The 23,308-nt window shown below is 37.7% G+C and overlaps 3 protein-coding genes and 1 pseudogene across 3 annotated transcripts; 2 read left to right on the top strand and 2 right to left on the bottom strand.

Annotated features, from left to right (window-relative positions):
- Window positions 1-11,069: 11,069 nt before the first annotated feature.
- On the top strand, window positions 11,070-12,730 carry LOC145016891 (uncharacterized). The gene is made up of 4 exons (XM_078975058.1): window positions 11,070-11,286; window positions 11,375-11,527; window positions 11,605-11,854; window positions 11,922-12,730. The coding sequence occupies exons 1-4, from the start codon at window positions 11,248-11,250 to the stop codon at window positions 12,728-12,730; spliced, it is 1,251 nt and encodes a 416-aa protein (XP_078831184.1). The 5' UTR covers window positions 11,070-11,247.
- Window positions 12,731-14,432: 1,702 nt separating this feature from the next.
- LOC145016893 (uncharacterized) lies at window positions 14,433-16,047 on the bottom strand. Its single transcript, XM_078975059.1, has 4 exons — window positions 15,736-16,047; window positions 14,945-15,564; window positions 14,564-14,810; window positions 14,433-14,447 (listed from the first exon to the last, which is right to left on the bottom strand). Exons 1-4 carry the CDS (start codon window positions 16,045-16,047, stop codon window positions 14,433-14,435), a joined length of 1,194 nt encoding a protein of 397 aa, XP_078831185.1.
- Window positions 16,048-16,563: 516 nt separating this feature from the next.
- LOC145016894 (uncharacterized) lies at window positions 16,564-17,553 on the bottom strand. The gene has a single exon (XM_078975060.1). It carries the CDS (start codon window positions 17,551-17,553, stop codon window positions 16,564-16,566), a length of 990 nt encoding a protein of 329 aa, XP_078831186.1.
- Window positions 17,554-20,836: 3,283 nt separating this feature from the next.
- On the top strand, window positions 20,837-21,576 carry LOC145016895 (copper transporter 2 pseudogene; annotated as a pseudogene).
- Window positions 21,577-23,308: the final 1,732 nt, after the last annotated feature.

Genomic DNA, 23,308 nt, shown 5'->3' on the forward strand with positions numbered 1-23,308 from the left:
CTCCCGCCGAAATCACCGCCTTTGAAACTCATGAGCGAGATGCAACGAAAGTACATTGCATCATGATTGCCACCATGAACTCCGAATTCCAAAAGTCCTACGAGGACATGTATCCATACGAGATGCATCAAGACTTGTTGGAGAGGTACCACCAAAACGCGAGACAAGAGCGTTACGAGATCTTCACTAACATGATTTCCGCCAAGATGGGTCATGGAGAATCTCTTACCATGCACTTGCAAAAGATGCAAAGGTATGTCGACCGCCTTCGCAAGTTAAATGTTGACTTCGGCGAAGACTTGGCGATCGATATGGTGCTTCACTCTTTGCCTCCGATGTATAATCAATTTAGGGTGACCTACCACATGAACAAAGAGGAGGTCACTCTAAGTAAACTCCAAGGTCTCTTGAGGGTTGCTGAAAGCAATTTCAAGGACAAGTCTGTTGCACCAACTCCCAATCCATCCGCTGCTCCTGTCTTGGCTATTGGTCAAGGGAAGGGAAAGAAGAGGAAAGCTTCTTCAAATAACTATCGAAAGGTGAAAGCCCGAGATGGTTCCTCTTCTAGTGGGACCAAAGTTGATCCCTCTAAGCCCTGCTCTAACCCGAAGGAGGCAGAGTGCCACCACTGCCACAAGATAGGACATTGGAAGAGAAGCTGCCCGGATTACCTGCAAGCCATCAAGGAAGGAAAGATCAAGCCATCTTTCGTAGGTATATACACAATCAAATCTAACGATTCTAATCATGCTATTTCTTGGGTTCTTGACACCGGTTGTGGTTATCACATTTGTTCTAATGTGCAGGGACTAAGAAGAAGTAGGGATGTGGAGCAAGGAAGGATCAATCTAATCATGGGGAACAGAAGATCGTCGCCTGTGACCAAGATTGGAGTGTATTCTTTAGTGCTTAAGAATAGTTTAGTTTTAGATTTGAACAATTTTTGCTATTCGCCAGAAATGGCTAGAAACATCATTTCATTTCATGGTTTATATAGACAAGGATTTAGATTTTCTTTTAATAATGAGAATGGTTCTATTTTGGCTTATCTAAATGGTGTCTTTTACTTTGAAGCTATACCATGTAATGGAATATATGAAACTGTTATGATTGTTGATAACTTAGGAAATGATGTTTTGAATATTGATTCTTCCACTAGTATGGATAAAGCATCCTTGTGGCATTGTCGTCTTGGACATGTCAACAAGAAACGCATAGCCCAACTCCAAAAGGATGGAGTGTTGGAGTAATTCGACCTTAGGGAAGATGACACATGCGAGTCTTGTTTACTTGGAAAGATGACTAAGTCACCCTTCACGAGTACTTGTGAGAGGGGTGAGGGACTATTGGACCTAATACATACCGATGTATGTGGACCTTTTAGATCAACCACGAAGGATGGGAACCGCTTCTATGTGACTTTTACCGATGATTATAGTAGATATGGGTATATCTATTTAATCAAGCAAAAGTCAGAAACCTTTGAAAAGTTCAAAGAGTTCAAGAATGAAGTGGAGAATCAATTGGGTAGGAAAATCAAGATGCTTCGATCCGATCAAGGAGGAGAGTACCTAAGTCTTGAATTCCACGATTATCTCAAGGAGTGTGGAATAGTTTCGCAATCGACGCCTCCTAGGACACCACAGTTGAATGGTGTAGCAGAAAGGCATAATCGAACCTTATTGGATATGGTTCGCTCTATGATGAGTCGTGCTTCACTACCTATCTTCTTTTGGGGGTATGCCTTAGAGACTGCCGCCCATATCCTTAACCGAGTCCCTACTAAGAAGGTTGCCAAAACACCTCACGAGATGTGGACGGGGAAAGCTCCCTCGTTGGCACATATCAAGGTTTGGGGTTGCGAGGTTTTCGTAAGACGAGATACTCACGACAAGCTTGAACCTCGAAGTGAGCGATGTATTTTCATCGGCTACCCGCATACTTCCTTTGGATATCTCTTCTATAGACCGAAAGATAATGTTATCTTTGTTGCGAGGAGAGGAGTTTTCCGAGAGCGAGAACTCATAAGCCAAGGAGACAGTGGGAGGCAAATCGAACTTGAAGAGATTCAAGAATCGATAGATGAAGGAACCTCTACCGCTGGCATTCAACCCGAGGAGGAAACTCCGGTTGAACCAATTGACGAATCCTTACCTCTTAGACGTTCCGATAGAATTAGAGTTCATCCCCAGTTTTATGGTTTTCATATTACTACCGAAGGGGACACGTATATTAGTGATGGTACACTGGTAAATCTTGATGAACCTAATAGCTATGAGGAAGCCATGGCAGGCCCGGAGTCTGCGAAATGGAAAGAGGCGATGGATAGCGAGATCCAATCCATGTACGATAACCAAGTTTGGAATTTGGTTGATTACGTGCCCGAACGTAAGACAGTAGGGTGCAAGTGGATCTTCAAGAAGAAGACCGACGTGGATGGGAACGTACACACATATAAAGCGCGATTGGTTGCGAAGGGATTTACTCAAACTCCCGGAGTTGACTATGATGAGACCTTCTCACCAGTTGCGAAGATTAAATCTATTAGAGTGATGCTAGCAATTGCCGCATTTTATAATTATGAGATTTGGCAAATGGATGTCAAGACCGCTTTCCTTAACGGAAAGTTGGCTGAGGATGTTTACATGGCTCAGCCAGAGGGGTTTGTGGATCCGAAGCATCCGAATAAAGTGTGTAAGCTTGAGAAATCCATTTATGGACTTAAGCAAGCGTCTCGCAGATGGAATCTTTGCTTCGATGAGAAAGTCAAAGAGTTTGGATTTGTACGAAGCGAAGACGAATCTTGTGTATATGTCAAAGACAGTGGGAGTATAGTAAGCTTCCTCGTTCTATATGTCGATGACATATTACTCATAGGAAACGACATCCCGACTCTGCAGGAGGTTAAGTCCTGGCTCGGGAAGTGCTTCGCTATGAAGGACCTCGGAGAGGCTTCTTACATTTTGGGAATAAGGATAGTAAGAGAAAGAAGTAAGAGACTAATTGGACTTAGTCAGAATACTTACTTGGAGAAGGTACTAAAACGTTTTAGTATGGAAAACTCAAAGAAGGGAGAACTACCGATACAAGGAAATGCCAAGTTAAGTAAGACTCAAAGTCCGAGTACCGAAGCTGAGATAGCAGAAATGAGCCGAGTACCATACGCTTCCGCAGTTGGCTCAATCATGTACGCTATGACTTGTACTCGCCCTGATGTAGCCTTCGCTTTGAGCATGGTTAGCAGATATCAAGGGAACCCTGGCAAAGCACATTGGATTGCGGTGAAGAACATCCTTAAGTACCTTCGGAGGACGAAAGAATGGTTCTTGGTCCTTGGAGGGAGTGATGACTTGAAGGTGCGAGGGTATAGTGACGCCAGCTTTCAGACCGACAGGGACAACTACCGTTCGCAGTCGGGCTGGGTCTTTACCCTAAATGGAGGAGCAGTGACATGGAAAAGTTCCAAGCAGGAAACCGTAGCTGATTCAACGTGCGAATCAGAGTACATCGCAGCGAGCGAAGCGTCGAAGGAGGCAATATGGCTGAAGAACTTCATCGGTGATCTTGGAGTTGTGCCGGCCATAAAGGAGCCCATGGAGATTTTCTGTGATAACGAAGGTGCGGTTGCCTTGACCAAGGAACCGAGGGATCATGGTAGATCTCGACACATCGACAGAAAATATCACTTCATTAGACATCGTGTAAAAGAAGGACAACTCGTAGTGAAGAGGATATCATCAGAAGATAACCCAGCAGATCCGCTTACGAAGGGACTGAGTAGGGTTAAGCACTTGCAGCATGCTAGGAGTATTGGGCTGAAGGATGATATTAGCATAGATTAGATAGTATTAGAAACGTATAATAGATAAATGTTATTAATATTTGATGATTAAATAAAGGAGTTTTATTTATGAGTAAAGTTACTATCACATGTTAGTTGTTTAACTATTGTTTCACTTTGCATGTTTTGACTTCCAGAATAATTGAGTTTATTAGGAATAATCGAATTATTCAAATGGTCCACAATCGTTCATATGTTGGGAGTAGATATGAATGAAGATTGTCATGAATTGGTGTGTAGAGTGTCTAAATGGTGTTAGACATAGCAAGGGTTGCTGCAACGTTCATGAGTGCTTATGAACTGGTTTTGAGCATTGGAATAAACCCGCGCTTGCTGGAATCACTTTATGGAATACGATATAAAAGGTGATCACAAGACGATAATATCATATGGTCTTAAAACCTAGATATATGGTTTATTATTTGTTAATTGATTGTGCATTGATAATGCGAAAACGCATCAGTAACTTGATGTTATAAAACGTATTGTTGTGTATAGTTGGTTAATGAATAAGTAAATGCATATAAGTCAAAGTTTATCTGTAGATTTTATCCTAAGAGGATAGAAGAGATATCTTGGCCACTCGATGATTTGATTTGACTTATGTGCCGGGCCCGGTCAGAACTGAATTGATGTGTTCGATTAAGTTCTATGTCAAATAAATCGGAGATCGAGAAATCTAAATGCTAGACTAACCATTCCATAGGATTGTCAGCATGATATCTAACAGAGGACTGTACGATCCCTTATCTAAAGGACAAGATTGATTAGATCAGAGTTGACAGCGTCTTTGAGAGCTACGATTGCAAACCGTATTGTACTTGTATAGTTATTAGACTTATCCAAGTGGGAGACTGTTGGAATAGTGTCTAAGGCTATAACTATATTCGGTGGTGCATGGTCCTTTTGGGTTGCCTTCACCATAGCAACTTGAAGGATGATTTGTTAAGAGAGAGTAAATATTATAAGGAATAATATTTGGCTATTTGATTAATATAAGTCATAAATTAATTGGTATTAATTTGGTGACTTAAAGAGATTAATTAAATAAGAGGGTATAAACTGTCAATTGTTTGATAGTTAGACTTTAGACTAGAAATCCATTAGGATACACCTTGGACGGATTCTAAGAGCTTTAGATAAGCTAAAATCGTCCATAGGGTTATCCATGGAATGGATTTGGATAGCCTTAAGAGAAGATTATCCAATTAGGGTTTAGGGTGAAACCCTTAAGGAGTCTAAAGGTATAAATAGGCCCTTGGGATGGGGAATTCGTGTACAACCTTGTAGAACCTGAAAGAAGGAACCTCTGGTCGAATTCCATCCCCTCTCCTCTCTCCTAAATCATCTTGCTTGCTATTGGTGTTTGTAAGCCATTAGAGGAGTGACAATTGTGACTCTAGAAGCTCCAAGACAACAAGATCAACAAGGAACTCAAAGGTATGATTCTAGATCTGTTTTAATATTGTTATTTAACCTAATTAGCCATTAGAAGTCTTGGATTCAAAAGCATGTTTATTAGAAAGCCTAGATCCAAGCAATAGGGTTTTGCATGCGCACATAGGAAAGTTCTTATGGCTAAAACCCAACAATTCCATCCCGAGGATGATTGGGCCCATAGTATGTTGGCATTCCAACCCGATGGTTGATGGTGGTGGGTATTCCAACCTGATGGTTGATTAGACCCATAGTATGATGTTATTATACCTGGGTTATTGTTTGTGTATTGGCATTTTGGGAGAACTTACTAAGCTTTGGGATTATAGTTTTGGATTATGTTTCAGGTACCTCAGGGGATTGCAGGAAGGCGAAGGTGTGATCGTGCACCTCCTCATGTTTTACTTTATGATTTTGGGATTTCTCTGATAATGAACTTATTTTGAAAACATGATGTAAACAATGATGGTTTTGGGGTTGTTTACAAGTTTAAAATTTTCATGAATTTTGCGTATGTTAGATCTTCAACTATCGTTTAGATTGTTTTTCCTAACAGTCAACCATTCTAAATTTAAGTTTTTATGTCGCGCACTGTTGTACTGAAACTTAGAAAAATCATAACTTCCTCTTACTATGTCAGGTTTGGGCGTTCTTCATATGTACGGGTTCGTTTTTACACCTACTACGACTTTCATTTAGATTATTTTCCCTAAATATACTTATATTTAAATTTTATATTTTTTTCTTATCTATTAAGTGTCGACGTAAGGTTTAGATATAGGTATTATATAAATACTTAATATTTAGGAAATTCACATAAACACACACACACACACACACACATATATATATATATATATATATATATATATACATATATGAATAAGTCTCTTTTATTTATTCATAAAAGATTACAATATTTGACAAACTTAATTTGACATAAAAGTTCAGGTCTGATAAATAAGCCTAGATGTAAATGCAGGCATTACACATATGAAAAGAGAAGGATTGCACTAAAATCAACCTAATCATAAACTAAAAGGTCAGACCCCAGTCCATGACCTAAAACCCTAAAATTTGACCTAAGTCAAACTTAGTCAAAAATTCAAAGTCCGGTCAAATAAGTGCATCATGCCTCCTAAGGATGCCTCACCCCAATTAGATGACAAAATAGTCGGGATCTCATGCGTAAACATACGGGTATCAGAAAAACCCCAAAGACAATGTGTCTAGACCAATTTCAAAAGGCCAAATGACTTAATCCTTTAAGTCAATACCCCAAACTCCTAGATCTGATCCTTAACAATATATTAGTGGATAAAGACTTTATCCACTAAGACACTCCCATCCAACTATATCTAGACTTTTGTCCCAAAAAAACCTAAGATGCTAGCATAACTTGCATGGCTTAATGAACAAGCGCAAGATATCAACTTTCCAAGTCCAAATGTTCTACATAACAACCCTAAGTTGTTATATAAAAAGTACATATATTTTGCGATACACTTTCCTTTTTAGCTCTGACTGACTGCATACATCGCATCTATTCCCTTTTTTCATAAAAAATCTTTCTAAAAAGGTTTGTAAAAATTTCTCAAATTCTAGTTTGAGTTTGGAATCACACGAGTGTTCATCCAAATCTCTCAAACCAGGGTTCTGTTACCAACTTGTAACGTCCTAAATTTCAAGTCAAAATTTTCATTTTCTAAAAATAAATTAAACATTCCAAAACCATGTTTCAAAAAAATACCAAGTACTAAAAGTTTGAATCATGATAAACCAAAAAAATGTATCAGAAAATACGAAAGCCAAATAACATAATAGATAGGAGATGCACGTGTCATGGTCAAGCTGGAGGTTTCCCACAGTTAAAAGCACAACTTGAAAAGCATTTAATCCATAATTGTAAGCACAAATCTTAACAAGTTCCCTAAAATATCACAAACGTCACGATAATAAATATACATGCAAGTATTGGGCCTTTTTAGCCCACGACCTGTCCCGATCTCACTATCATCATAATCAGGTACTTTTTGACTCACGACATGTCCCGGTCTTCATCAACCCACCCAATACTATTTGATTCACTGCCTATCCTAATCTTTTCATCAACCCAACAAAGCATATAGCATACCAATCAATAAGCATTAAATAACAATCCATAATCAAAACCCTAGTAGTCTAGCTAAGCATACTAACATGTCATACAATTACACAAGCATACAACAACCAGATGATCCAAACATGACGTAAGTAATATACTGAGAAGACTCACCTAAAGCGAATGAAAACAATCTCATGATTTTTAATAATAAACAACTCACCCGAACCACCTATAAGCAAATAAAGCATAGACCTTAAACTGAAGCTCTAATCCCAACAAACTTAACCAAATTTCAAACTTAGTCAAAAGTGAACGGTTTACAATCAATGTTTAATGGCTAAGTGCGTCGTGACCAAAGAGTATGTCGTGTCGAGAACCACATACCGACAAAATTATCTGGAAATCCACAAAAGTCACATCGTGACCTCTAGTTAGTCACGTCGTGAAATCTGGCTTACAACCCTTTCTTATTAAGCACTTAATCGTTAAACACATGAGCTCCAAATCTCAGATCTAAAACCGTCGTTTGTCTTAATGGATAAAGTCTACAACTTTATCTTAATCAAGCAAAATCTCAAACCCTAAATCCAGAAGTCCACTATAAGTGACAAAACTAAGTGCATGGCTTAAAGAGAATGCATGCATGACCCTTTTATTACTTCACAGAGGTCCATAATTTCAGAAATGTCATAATAAATTTCTAAAGTTCCTCAAACTCCAAGAACATCCATAAAAAGTGACCAAGACCACATTTAACAACCAATACTTAAGAGAAAAATCATAAAGGGAGGAATTTTATGACTTACCTAAGTCTCGAAACACAAGATAATGTTAGATCCTAGGTGTAGTAACACTTCTTGCACCAAGGATGAACACTTCTTCGTCTGTCTTCACCAAAACATGGAAACAACATTCAAACTCATACAACAATAGAGGCTAGGTTTAGGAGATGGAGGCTTCCAAATGAGACAAATCCTAGGAGCTGGTGCATTTAAATTGGGCCCAAAGGCTGAGAATTAGGGTTTCTCAATTAAACGGGGTCACTTCATGCATAAGAACTATCTCATCGTGGCATTCATTAAAGTGTAGCACCACAACCAGGCCCACGGTCACACTGCACATCCGACAAAACCTTAAAACTTAAGCATCCTGAAAATCGTATGTTACATCTATTAATTCATAGATTAATAAATTTTTAATTTTAAACAAAATTTTGTAATTTATAAAAGCTCAAATTTAATGTAGTAGAAGTAAAAGCTTGTATTCCAGAAAGTATAACAAAATCAATAATAAACCAAATCAAAATCAAAGTTGTAGGTGATCGAATAAAAAGATGATGAAAATTTTAATTCGTTGAATTCGTCGAAGGTTGCGGCGACTCAGATTCACGAGAGTTGGATAACTCGTCAGTGGGTCTTGGTTTGGAGAAGGTGATGGTGACGGTGACGGTGACGGTGACGGTAACGGTAATGGAGACGGAAATTGAGATTGAGATTGAGATGAAGAACTCATTGATAGGTCATAAATCTCCGGAGATGGAGAAATCAAATCATGGTTTAGCGATTTTGTATTTTTTTTTTACACAATCTTGTTATCTTCCAACCTCTTTCCGGTCACGATGATTTTGAAGTGGGTGGCCTCTAGCCATAACATAGAGAGAAAAGATTATTGGTCGGGGTTGGCCGGGGTACATCACTTATGTGATAATGGAAATTATAAGGGTAAATTACACCGTTGGTCCCTCGTTGTTATTTATCTTGCACGATTAGTCCCTATGCACGTTAACTGTTAAATTCTTCCGTTTAAGCTACCCACGTGCCTTGCACGCAGGGGCATTTTCGTCTTTTCAGGGTTTGTATACATGAACCAGTACGGCGCGACTTCGATAACCGATCATTTCTCATTTCATCCTCCGTCGACCCTTAGAATTGCACGAGAAAACCCTAGTTTTCTACGATGGTGAACTGGAGGATTAGGCAAGAATGGGAGGAATACGATCTCCAAAGCTCATACGGTAAAATTTTCTACATTTTCAGTTGATCATCCATTATACGTTCCTAAAACGTAATTTTTTTTTGGGTTCGCAGCTGACAATCCATGTATGTTCTCGATACGATTGAACTATGGTGGAGTTTTTACGAAGTTTCCAGGCCGCAAATACATAAAGGGGAAGATGAAATATATTGATGGCATTGATAGTGACTTGTTCTCGGTGCATGATATGGACGAGATAATGGAATTGCTTGATTGTGTGGAACCAGGTAAAAGTATTTATTATCATTTCAAACGACCAACCTGGGATTTAGATTTTGGGTTGTATGCTTTGGGTTGTGACGAAGATATAAACCACTTTAGGTCATACGTGTATGAACACAAGGTGATAGAAGTGTATACAGAGTTTTGGGAAACCAAGCTGCATACGTATCAAATGTCCCTAAACCCTGCAAAGATAAAGATACACGAAATTCCTGAGTCCCTTTGTCGTAAAAGCTTGTTATTGACATGGTCAAATTCAGGGGATTGTCCTAGTGAAGAAGCCCCTGTTTTTGAGAATGTAGAAACTATGGACGAACCCCCTAGTACATTACTTGAAACAACCTTGGAACAACCCCTTGTTACATTGAGTGAAACAGTTGAGTCAACCCCTGCCTATATACCAAGAATTGAAAGCCCTTTGACTGAACCAATGATAGGAAGCACATGTCCTAATGTTGATGGTTGGGATGATACATTTGAATGGTGTGAACCTTTTGGTGGGACTCCTATGGAACAAGATGAACCAAATAGTGAAAAAGCAGGTGAAGACAGTCAAGCTAGTAAAGACAGTCATGATAGTGATGACACTGAAGATAGTGAATACAGTCAAGATAGTGATTACATAGTTGATGAAGATAATTTGTTAGATGATCCAGAGGTTGATATGAAGAACTTTCACCTCAACATTGACAAAGAGGTGGAGTGGGTTGGAAGTTTTCCTGATGATCGAGATGAAGTAGTAGAAGGTGATGAAGAATTAGAGGTTATAAACACTGAAGAATTTGTATCTGCATCTTCATCAGATGAGGGTGAAGCTAGTAAAAAAAAGGAAGAAGATAAGAGATTTACGAAGAGCACATAAGAATGAAGCAGCTGCTGTCAAAGATCCATTTTACATCCACCAGACTTTTAGCACAGCCAAGGAAGTTAAACAACAAATTTATCTTCATTCCATACAGAGTAAAAGGGAGTTAGACTTCGTCAAGAATGACAAAAATAGGATTAGAGTGGTTTGCAAAGGGACAATACCAAACCTTGGGATATTAGAAACAGGTGGGACCAGCAAAAGTAATGACAAAGTGGGACCAAGTCAAAAGAAAAAGAAAGTGAAAGATGGTTCTATTCATAAATGCCCATGGGTCCTACTAGTGAGTAAGTGGAAAAAGACATTAACTGGACTGTTAAGACCTATGAAAAGCAACATACGTGCCTTCAAACAAGGAAAATTAGGGCATGTAACTACAAGTTTCTCTCTGAACAGATTGTTGACACAGTGGAGGCAAACCCAGAAATACCACTTAGAGCATTACCTGAGATGCTTGAGAAGAAATACCAACTTGGATTGTCAGACATGAAAGTTCATAGGGCGAAAACGAAAGCCCTGGAATCAATTAGGGGAGATTTTGTTGCTTAGTACTCATGTCTAAGAGACTACTTACAGGAGGTGCAGAGTAGAAATCCAAACACCACAGTCAAACTTCAAGTGCAAAGTGAACCATGTTATGCATCTGAGACCAGGGTATTTGAACGAGTATACATTTGTCTTGGTCCACTGAAAAGTGGATTTGCAGCAGGGAAAAGAGATTTACTAGGGCTTGATGGTGCATTCATGAAGGGTCCATACCATGGTATGATCCTGACAGCAGTGGTATGTGCATAATCATATTTTAGTATTTGATTAATGTTTGACCATAGTTAATTGTTTGCTTATTACTGTGTTTGACATGATAATTCAGGGTTTAGATGGGAACAATTGCACATACCCTTTGGCATATGCAGTTGTTGAAGCAGAGAACTTTAATTCATGGACCTGGTTTTTAACTAACTTAGGAGATGATCTTGGTTTGTATGCAAACTCCAACTTCACTTTCATATCAGATAGACAGAAGGTAAATAAAGTTCTCCATTCATTTTCACATGCATGTTTTACAATTCAATAAGCAACTTCACTCTTTTGATGATTTAGGGGTTATTGCCTGCACTTGAGAAACTTTTCCCAGCAGCAGAGCATAGATATTGCCTAAGGCATCTTCATGAGAACATGAAACGTAAATGGAGGGGCAAGGAATTCAAGGATTGTCTTTGGAAATGTGCAACATGTACCACCATACCACAATTCAACACTGCCATGGAAGAACTAAAGAAACTTAACAGTGAAGCATATGACTGGCTTAATTCTATTCCACCTAAGCACTGGTCCAGATCCCACTTCTCAGGTATATAATATTATGTTTATAAGTGTATAATTTTTAAATATAATCTAATACAGTTGTGTTTTATTAGGGAGGGCACATTGTGATGCTTTGTTGAATAATATGTGTGAGAGTTTGAATAGCAAGATAGTGAAGGGTCGTGATAAGCCAATTATCAGTTGCTTGGAGTTTATTAGGGAGTATATCATGAGGAAAATTGTCATGGTTCAAAAAGAAATTAATAAAGCTAATGGCCCATTAACTCCTACAGCCACTAAGACCCTTGAAAAAATTAAAGAAAGGGCAGTACAGTGTAGGGCAGTGTTCTGTGGCAATGGGAAGTACCAAGTTACAAGTGAAGGTACTAATCAGTATGTGGTTAATATGGACCAACAAACTTGTTCATGTAATAGGTGGGAACTGACAGGCATACCCTGCAAACATAGTATAGCAGCTATATGGGATATGAGGCTCAACAATGAAAATGTTGGCATACCTGAGACATGGGTACACCCAACTTATTGGCTCAAGACTTGGAAAGAAATGTATGTCTTCAAAGTTGAACCTATTAATGGGAGGTTATTGTGGGAAAAAAACACATATCCTACCAAGTTGATACCACCAAAGTATCGTGTCCCTATTGGCAGACCAAAAAAAAAGAGAAGAAGATCTGCAACAGAAGATGATGGAGTGTCCACAAAATGGAAATCTGTAACATGCACAAAATGTGGAAATGTGGGCCATAATGGAAGGACCTGCAAGGGACAATCACAGACTGGGAATGGAACAGGAGAAGGTGCAGCAGGGAATACAACAGGAGAAGGTGCAGCAGGTAGCAGTGGTGGTGTACAAAATGGAGTTGGGAACAAAGGAAAAGCCCCATGCTTTGAGAATTTGTAGTTTGGTATCATGATCATGAAGGATAACTATGTTTTTGTTAGGCATTTATTGCCATATTACTTTGTTGTTATGTTTTGTATTTTGATACTTTGTTGCTGTCTAGGATAACTATTTGTATGCCATAACACTATGTTGTTATTTTGGATGTCCCTTTATGTTAATGGTCAATGGTTATCTTGGATATTTTAGTTTTTGTCCTTTTTAATTGTTATATTGGATGCTACATGTATTGAATGGTATATTGCATATGTTGCAAATACCACATTTTCATTAAATTTGAACACCAACTGATAACACCACATTATGATTACACAATATATTGTAACTAAAATTGACATTTTTTTGTTAATACAAATAACATTACAAAATACACATACCAAAATACTAACAACTTCATTACTAAACCTACACTTTATATATAAGGACTGAAACAAAAAAAAACCCACCTAATAACTAGGTAAAGCTTCAATTTGCGATTTTGTTCTTCAAGTTTCATCCTAAACGCCATACAATCACAGTCCTGATCATAATCATTCACCCATCCTATGAACTTGCATAATGGTCCCTGAACCAATTAAAGTAGATGAAGAATTAGGGCAAAATTAGAGAAGACGAAGAACGAAATTGAAATCATTAACCTTACCTTTACTGTACAAGCATAATAGAGTTTCCCAGGGTTTCTTTTGCTATAAGATGTGCGAATCACTGCAGTGGCTCCACAATTGCATTTAATATCGATCATTGTTATGTATTTGGAAGAAATCGATTGAACGAGGGGAAGAGACGAACGAGAGGATAGCAAAGGAAAAGAGGGTTGCAGTGTTCTTTATAAGATTTAAGGTGTAACGGCATTAAATATGGACACAAACCCTAAAAAGACGAAAATGCCCCTGCGTGCAAGGCACGTGGGTAGCTTAAACGGAAGGATTTAACAGTTAACGTGCATAGGGACTAACCATGCAAGATAAATAACAACGAGGGACTGCACGAGTTAAATTTTGGAAATAGGGACTACACATGCTTTCTGGCATGTGCACGAGGGACCAACGGTGTAATTTACCCAAATTATAATTAAAATAATAATGATGATATGAAAATACTTTAATATGTATAGGTGTTTTAAATATTCATTATATAAACACGTCGTATAGTTGACAGACAATGAAATTAAGAAAATTCAATTCTTAAAGCAACTTGTGTAATATGTCAAGACGTAATATAGTTGACATACAACAAAATGTAGAAAATTTATCTCTGAAGCAACTTATACAACATTATCTTGGTGAATGGAGAGGAGACTTTTGTATAGGTACATAACCTCATTTCTTCGGATTATGGAAACAATTCAAACGAAATGAGCGGAGTTATAGAATAAAAAGATAATAAAATAATTTTTAGGAATAAGTTAGTTTGTCGTTTTAATAATAATAATAATAATAATAATAATAAATTTTTTATGATAAAAAATTCCATCCAAGTTTTTAGAGAAATTAAAAAATAATTTTTTTAACAAAATTTAATTCAAACAAACGTTTTGTACTTCATCAATGGTAAAACAGTATCCCAATTTTATTTATAAACATTGATTAAGTCAATTTTTTTGAACGGCAACAACCAATAAAATTAAAAGAAAACTAGCAAGGCGTTAGAAATACAGACCATTAAAGACTGGTTAGGATTTTGAAGCGACATAGCCTTAGAGTTACATGACGAAAACCTACGAAACAAAATATCGACAATGGAATCAAAAATTCTATCATTTCTAGGCTTATTACTACTAAGCAAAATACCGTTACAGAACATCCAAAACACCCAAATGACCACAGAAATAACCGTATCAACAATCGCCCCTTGTTGCTTAACATTCGGCCTCGCATCGATCCAGTCCATCATGTCTCTCATAGAAAAAAAAACAGGGATATCCGAATCAAGCCAAAGATTAACCCGCCTCCAAATCTGATTTGCAATGGTGCACTGAATAAACAAGTGCAACACATCTTCAGTAGCATCGTAACACAAGGGGGACAAAACCGAGTCAAGATCCACCCCTCTCTCCACCAACTTCGACCTCACAGGAAGCCTATCCATCATTAAACGCCAAATAAAAAACATTTATTTTAATTGGAACTGAACAATTCCGTTTAGTAGGCATGGAACCCGACGGAAGTCTCGAATCATCGATCCAATTCCTAGTCGATTTAACCGAAAAAGCACCCTGAAATATCAAGATTCCAAACACATTTGTCTAACTCCATGCCAAGATGATAGTCATCCAACAAAGACATCAAAGTCATAAACTGCTTTTGTTCAACCGCTCCTCTAATGTCATGACGCCAAGCAAAAACCCAACCCGTCGGAGACCAATAATCACTAACTAAAGAGTTTTGATTAGAAGCAAGCACAAACAATCTTTCTAATTGCACCATCATAGGAACATCCAAGCACCAAACATCGTGCCAAAACCGAATAGTAGCTCCATTCTCAGTCACTTTAGCCATGGCATTCGAGGGCAATAAACCACTCTCGTGAAGATGGTTAATAGACCCAACTATTCTTTGCCAAACACCACCACCACTTTGTATTCTCGAGCCCCCAGAAAAACCTCCCCCTTCACCATAAAAAAACTTCAAAACTTTCACCCATAAGGCGTCAGGCTCATTAAAGAATCTCCATTTCCATTTATATAAAACACCCAGGTTAAAAGCATCTAAACTACCAATACCCAGACCACCCTGGTCAAAAGAGTTTAACGTAAAATTCCACTTAACCCAATGAATACGTTTTTGACCCTCTTCCATTCCCCAAAAAAACCGAGCTCTCATATTTTCCAAAGCCTACAAGACAGCAACAGGAGGCCTAAAAATAGATAAGTAATAAATACCAAGGCTACCTAGAACTGACTTAACAAGAGTTAAACGACCTCCAATAGACAACAATCTAGTTTTCCAAGATCCCAATCTTTTTTTGAAGAGATTTATAATTATTTGCCAACCTTTAACACGCACCATAGATTCGCCAACCGGAACACCAAGATACACAAATGGAAAAGAACCAGTCGAGCAGCCTGTAAAAGAAGCAAGGTTGGAGATTTCAGACCTACTAACCCCCACACCATATAGACTAGACTTAGAAAGATTGAGATTTAGACCCGAGACTAAATAAAAACATCTCAACACCCGAATCAAATTTCGGACATTATTCTCATTCCATTCTCCAAGAAAAATAGCATCATCTACATAAAACAAATGAGAGATAGCTAAATCATGTGACTCAAGTTGGGCCCCCCTAAACACACCTTCCGACACCGCATCCTCCATAGCAATAATGAAGAGAAAAGGCGACAATGGGTCACCTTGTCTCAACCCTCTAAACAACTAAAACTCATCCGTAGGGCAACCATGCAAAAGCATCGAGGAACGAGCATTTGAAAACACCCCCTAATCCAAGCCCTCCATTTTTCCCCAAAACCAAGAAACAACATAATCCTATCAATATAATCCCAACTGACTGAGTCGTACGTTTTTTTCAAAGTCGACTTTAAAAATCATCAATTTCTTCTTCTTGTGTTTGAACCACCGAACCATTTCATTCATAAGAAGACGATCATCAAGAATTTTCCTGGATTTGAGAAAAGTAGATTGCTTCAACCCAATAACATCATGAAAGACCGGAACTAACCTATTAGCCAACAATTTAGCAATAATATTAAACTGCAAGCCAATGAGACTAATAGGCCGAAAATCGTTGATACGAATAGGATTGTCAATCTTAGGAATCAATGTAATAAAAGAAGAATTACACCCAATGGGAAACCTAGGATTGACACTAAATTCCTACACAAAAGCCACTACATCATCACCCAAAAACTCCCAAAAATGTCTGAGAAACCGGAAAGAGAATCCATCTGGACCCGGTGCCCAGTCCAGCCCACAATCCCAGACCACCCTCTTGATCTCTTCAGTAGAAAACACAGAGTCAAGTGAATTAGCCGTGTCCGGATCAAGAGATCTGAATCTATCATTCTTACGACCCATCGGAACTCCCTTAAACTTTTGGAATTTAGAAGCGTAAAAATCAGAAAAGGCTTTTTTAACAAGAGGGGGATCCCCAACCCACTCCCCGTCAATAGATATGCCTCTAATAAGTCTATGACATCTTTGCTGCTTCAACATGGCATGAAAAAAAAGCTGAGTTCTCAGCCCCCTCGATAGCCTATTTAAATCGAGCTTTTTGGGCTGAGTCAAGAGACCAAGACTTTTCCATGGAGGCCAATTCACCAAGAATAACCCTTCTCTCACAAGGCAAATCATCACTCGATCCACCATCATCGAAGATCTTATCAATATCAACCAATCTAGATAATATATGGTAACTAGAAACTCTAGATTCCTCCTTATAACCCGCAACCCATTTTTTATCCGGTCTTTTAAGATTTTAAGTTTATTTTTGAACACAACAAACTTACTCAAAGACCTGTCAACCACGAACTCCTTGATAGCATCTTTCACCATATCATTAAATCCATCAAGCTCTAACCAAGCGTTGAAGAATATAAAAGATGAAGGACCATAATCCACCAAAGACACATGCAAGAAAATAGGGCAATGATCAGACAACCTTCTATCAAGAATCGAAACTTGAAGATTTTCAAATCTATCATAAAAAGCTTCATCCACCAGAAACCTATCCAACTTACTTAACTTGGAACTAATAGCATCAATTCTAGTAAACCGTTTCCCAATCATAGGCACGTCAATGAGACCCATATCATCAATAAAATCATTAAAATCAAAAGCCGAACTAGAACAAAAAACCGACCCCATTCTATCAGACACCTCCCTCACAACATTAAAGTCTCCATAAAACACGTAATTCCCCCCCCCCCCCCCCCCCCCCCATTCATCCTTTAAAATCCATAAGATATTGCCACATGTCAAATTTCTCCCGGATACCTTGAGGAGCATAAATATTAACCATGTAACATGGAAAATAAAAGGAACCCAAACTCCTCCAACAATAACCACATTATCCGAACAATGAACACTGCCTTTCACAAACACATTAGGGTCCCAAACAGAAAGAATACCCCTGAAAGACCCCGAACACAACTACACGCAAAATCAAAACAAGGATTACCCCTACATACTCCTAACTTTGAACAAGTCAAATTTTGTCATTCTAGTCTCTTGCAACCCTAGAAATGACACCCTATTCTGGATACACAACGAATGAACCCAACTTCTTTTAAAAGAAGTTCGAGTACCACAAATATTAAAAGATAGACAATTCATCTATCCACTTGTACCACACCAATGCTAGACAAGATTTTAGAAACCTTATCCTTATGAGATTTCATATCATACCCAAGAAAATCACCGATTTCAATATATCGTTTCAAGACATCCTCAATATCTTCTACACCCACCGAAACTTTTTTCTTTAGCAACTTAGAAGAACCATGTGAACCAGAGGATCTCGACGCCGAGGCATTAAGATTAAAATTCCCGTGTAACTTCTCACACTAGAACCCTGGAGATTGAGATAAAGATTCTGAGGCCCCACCCCCCACTACTCCACCCTGACGGATTTCCTCATCAGCCGATGAAGAATCCCTCTCGGGCCTAGTCGGCAACTTCACCGATGCATCAACCAGGATCGATTTGACCCACTCATCATCTTCAAAGCATCTATCCACCTTCTTCTTCCTTCCACTAGTTTGAAAGAAATGAAATTTTCTATCTACAAAACCAGCTTCTTGATTACCTAAATTTGGAGTGTTATGTACATTGAGAGAATCTGCTACCTCCTCATTACCGTTACCCTACTGAAAATCTTTTTGTATATCACACGTATCTTCACCAAAAAAAAAAATCCTTGGGTTCCTCTTCATCTGATAATTCTGGATTATCCGAGCCCACCTCCCCCTCTTCCAATATATCTAGTTCCTAAATTGAAATTTCACGAACTGCCACATCATACTCAATACCTTGGGCAACCACTTTAACTGTCTCATGAATCAAACCTGGCTTGTAAGTCTTAATACATGCCCTCTTGATTGCCAATGAAGCATCCCCATCATCATCTAGAAAACATACATCACCCCACATGCTAGCCACCTTAGAAACGACATCATCATTCCATGCACAACAAGGCAACCCAATCATCTCAATCCACACAGCTCTTTCCTTAACAAAAAACCCATTTACAACAGGCCTAAACAAAGAAAAATAGGCCTTAATACCATTACATTTCTTGAACCTGGCGCAGACTTCTTCAGACAAAAATGTCAAACATACCCAATCACTAGCAACATACTTGATTTGAAGAGCATCAAAGCCTTCTTCTTTCAATAAAACAAACAAATTTTGAATCAATCTAATATCCCTGAGTTTCGCAAACATCGAAGCCTTTAAGGACATATTATTGCATATTTCCTTCCCAGACAAAGTACAAACAGTAGATTTAGGCTCTTTCAGCTCATGCATGCCCTTGCCCCCCTTAACCACAGTCGCATATGATTCTTGCCCCTTCCCATTAATTTTGGACACCACCTGATCACCATGTACATGTGAATCAGATTGCCTCTTACGATCAGATTCTCGTTGAAAACGAGCTAGTGAAACAAACAGGTGGTATGAACCCAACCAAATTTCTCTAATCTTTATTTCCAACAATTTCTCATCTGAAACTTTAATAAAACGAACAAAGGCAAAACATTTACCTAATTTGGATAGCTTCTTAGCAATGTAAACATCAGCCACAGTTGCCACCTTCGCACATGCATCCCATGATTCCTTCACTCCGAGATTAACAGGGAAATTCAATCAATTTCAGATTACCGACCTGAGTCCAAGATCGACTCCCAGGCCCAATCCCAACCATCGAGCTCGCCAAAAGAAATCGACTCGCAGGCCCAATCCCAACCATCGAACTCGCCAAAAGAAATCACAGAAGAAGAAGATCTCGTCAGAGAATGAAGAAGACGCTGACAAAAGAGTCCCTTTATTATGACATTCAGCAGTGGTTGGCGAGAGGCGAAGAAGGACCGTGACCAGCGACCTGCAAAGAAGTAGTGGCGAACGGCGATGAACGAATGGGATTTTTGAAAGCCGATTAGGAAGGATGTTAGCTATTGATTAAGTCATTATTTTGTATGTTCTTTTTTATTTGTATTATATTACTTTCAATCTTAAAAATCACCATGTTTTAATAATGGGACATGACTTTCAACTTTTAAGTTGAGAAAAAACTAACTTGTAGTAGGTAGGAGGTTGCATTTTGTTAAATGCTAGCTTTTAATTTTAAAGTGGTTTGTTTAAACTAAACACTAAAACCTTATGGTGTCAAACAAAACTTTTTGTTAAAGAAAAGCAAACACAAATTAGATTGGAAGGAAGAATAGTCAAAGAATAGTCAAGATTAGTTTTAGATATAATTTAATAAAAACTACCTAATTTACTAAGGATAAGTACATTTCAACTACATATATTCCATTACCCCTTTTATATATATATATATATATATATATATATATATATATATATATATATATATATATATATATATATATATATATATAACTTAGGAAATAGAATGATTCATGGAGGCTCTTTGTTTTATGCAACACCAATGGCTGTGGTTTTTGACCATGTTTTGAAAACCGGACCGAACCGGCCGGTTCAACCGGGAACCGGTCCTGGATCCGGTTCTTAAAGGCTAAAAAACCGGTATTCGTGTGAACCGGTGAAAACCAGTGAAAACCGGTTGAACCGGTAAAAACCGGTCCGGTTGAACCGGTTAAAACCGGAAATTTTAAAAAATATTTATTTTTTTCATTTTTTTGTAATTTTTGTATAATTAAATATAATTATGACATCATTCGGTTTTTCCGGTTTTTGAGAGGTTGGACCACTTGAACCATCGAACCAGTAAGACGACCGGTTCAGTCTCCGGTCCGGTTTTCAAAACCTTGGTTTTTGAGCTTTTCCAATGTCAAACCAGCTTGATATATATTCTCCCTATATAAACTAAACGACATGCTAACACAACAACATCCTCAAGTAGCATCAAAGAAAAAAGGTCTGTCCCACTTATCCCGTTGAACAAATGTCTCATGATCACATGGACATGCCCATGCCGATGCCCAAGGCTAATACCACCGCCATGCATAACATGGCTACGATGCACATGACCTTCTTCTGGGGCAAAGATGTAGTAATGTTATTCAACGACTGGCCTAATGGCAAGTTAGGCATGTATATTTTGGCTTTAGCTTTTGTGTTCGTTCTTGCTGTTGCAGTCGAGTTCTTTTCTGTGTTCACAACCATCAAGACAGGAGCATATACGATTTCGGGTTGTCTGACTCAGGCTTTTGTTTATGGATTCCGTATGGGTCTTGCATACCTTGTAATGTTGTCTGTGATGTCATACAATCTTGGTGTTTTTATTGTTGTGGTGGTGGGACATGCCGCCGGATTTTTTCTAGTGAAGTATCGGTTGTCTTTGAAAACCAAGGATGATCCGGTATGACACTTTACCGTTGATTCAGCTTAGTGGAGTGTAAAAAGGTGTGCTTACTCATTCGACCGTGGTAATTAATAAAAAAATAAATTTAAGATTTTGGAAGAGTCCACAACAATTGATTAGGTGAAGAAACTATGATCAAATAAATGTTCTCGTGTGATTTATTATGCAAGCTTTTGTTAACATACTAAAAAAACATGTGACCTTTGACCTAAGTTAGCAAGTTCTAACAATTTGAGTTCAAATATTTTACCTATTCGCTAACGTAGTTGTAAGATATTAGTGATATTGATATCGATTATTGATTTATATTATAGGGATAATGACTTAGGAGATTATTGAAGTTTCAAATTTGTTTAAAAAACATTAACGTTTAGTCCCTAATTTTTTTTTCTTAACTCGGACGGTCCCTAGCGTTTAAATTTATTTTGCCTTCGGACCATGATCGAGTTAAAAGACTAATATACCCTTATTATTTTTATTTAACATTTATTTTTATTACTTGTTAATTATTTACACAATTGATACATTTATAATAAATAATAACATAAATTGTATAAATAACTAATAAATAATAAAAATAATGCTAAATGAAAGTAATAAGAGTATATTAGTCTATTAATTCGATCAAGGTTCGAAGTTGAAGCAAATTTAAACTAAAGCAACCGTCCGAGTTAAAAAAAAAAAAGTTAGGGACTAAATACGTAAGTTACCCCAACCATAAAGATGGTGTTTTTGAACATAACATGTATTTCGTTGGTGTGTTTTGAACATATATCTTAGTTTGATGGTATTTTTTGAACATGTAATACTTGAATGTTTTTTTTAACGAATTTGAAACTTCGATGGTCTCTTAAATCATTTTCCCTATATTATATTGATCCATAAACAACAATTTTTTACCTTACACAACATTTTTTTCATAAACTATCAATTTTACCCTTTTTAACTTAACACTTTACCCCATTGTCTATTAAAATTGTTAAATAATTGTCTATTTAAAATTGTACGAATCAGCTCCCACATTGTTAAATAATTGTCTATTTATAAAAAATTGTTGAGTATGCTAAAAAATCGTTGTGTACGAATCAGCTCCCACATTGTTATCATTTTTTCATACCAATAGTATTAAGATATTTGCGACCACTCATTCCAATTTTTCCAACATTTCTCTATTGGCTTGATTTTTTTGTACGATCGGAATGTATTAAAAAGCTAGATAGAAGCTAGCAAAAACGAAAAAAAACCTTAGTTCATGAAAAGATTTTGCATCCACTCATTCCAATTATTCCATTTTTTCGATTTCTATTACAAAACCAATTAAACAAAAACAACACAATGGAATCAAATATCATCTCTCATATACTTTGCATTCCAAAAAACCAACGCATTTTGATAAGTCTGAAGAAACCATATCAAGGTAGCACACGTTGACTCCATGATCAATCTTATAAAGTTAGCGATCACAAAGCCAACAATCCATTGCAAATCAAATAAAACGAAGACACAAAAAGATCAACCCATGTCACAAACTTCTGCCACAAAGCCCAAGCAAGAGAGTATTTCAAGAATGGTTACTCAAAATCCTCCTGAACCTCACAATAGCAAGCACATAAGATAGAAGGAAACTTGATTTCACGACTAACAAGATTACATCTAGTCGGCAACCGACTTAGAATAGTCTAAAATATTTATTTTTATTAGAATAAACTTATTCCACGTAGTAGCGATACCACCAAGGAAAAAAGATCTAGACAAGCTGTAACATCCTTCGTCGAAAATTGGTTCTCCAAACCGAGAACCCACTCCCACGAATCCATTATATTCGAAAGCTGAAAGGAATTCAAAATCTCCATCAAAATATGAAGCTAAATCAACAAGACTCCACTAACAGTCAGTCTCTTCCAAGCAATCTCCCATATATTACTTGTCCAACAATTACTAGGCAAAGCATCACCGATTAAAGACAAGGCAAACAATCTAGGAAACCGAGCACTCAAAATCGCATCACCAACCCGCACGTCCCTCCACAACCTCATGTAATTACCATTACCC

Source organism: Lactuca saligna, chromosome 9, assembly GCF_052625555.1.
Source record: "Lactuca saligna cultivar CGN05327 chromosome 9, ASM5262555v1, whole genome shotgun sequence".
NCBI lineage: Eukaryota > Viridiplantae > Streptophyta > Magnoliopsida > Asterales > Asteraceae > Lactuca > Lactuca saligna.

Coding starts and splice junctions, on each gene's coding strand:
- LOC145016891 (XM_078975058.1), top strand. CDS start 11,248: ATGAAGGGTCCATACCATGGTATGATCCTGACAGCAGTG. Junction 11,528..11,604: donor TCATATCAGATAGACAGAAG/GTAAATAAAGTT, acceptor TTGATGATTTAG/GGGTTATTGCCTGCACTTGA. Junction 11,855..11,921: donor GTCCAGATCCCACTTCTCAG/GTATATAATATT, acceptor GTGTTTTATTAG/GGAGGGCACATTGTGATGCT.
- LOC145016893 (XM_078975059.1), bottom strand. CDS start 16,047: ATGGAGGATGCGGTGTCGGAAGGTGTGTTTAGGGGGGCCCAACTTGAG. Junction 15,565..15,735: donor TTCCGGTTGGCGAATCTATG/GTGCGTGTTAAA, acceptor GCTGTCTTGTAG/GCTTTGGAAAATATGAGAGC. Junction 14,811..14,944: donor TGGAATCTTGATATTTCAGG/GTGCTTTTTCGG, acceptor AATGATGGATAG/GCTTCCTGTGAGGTCGAAGT.
- LOC145016894 (XM_078975060.1), bottom strand. CDS start 17,553: ATGGGGTCGGTTTTTTGTTCTAGTTCGGCTTTTGATTTTAATGATTTT.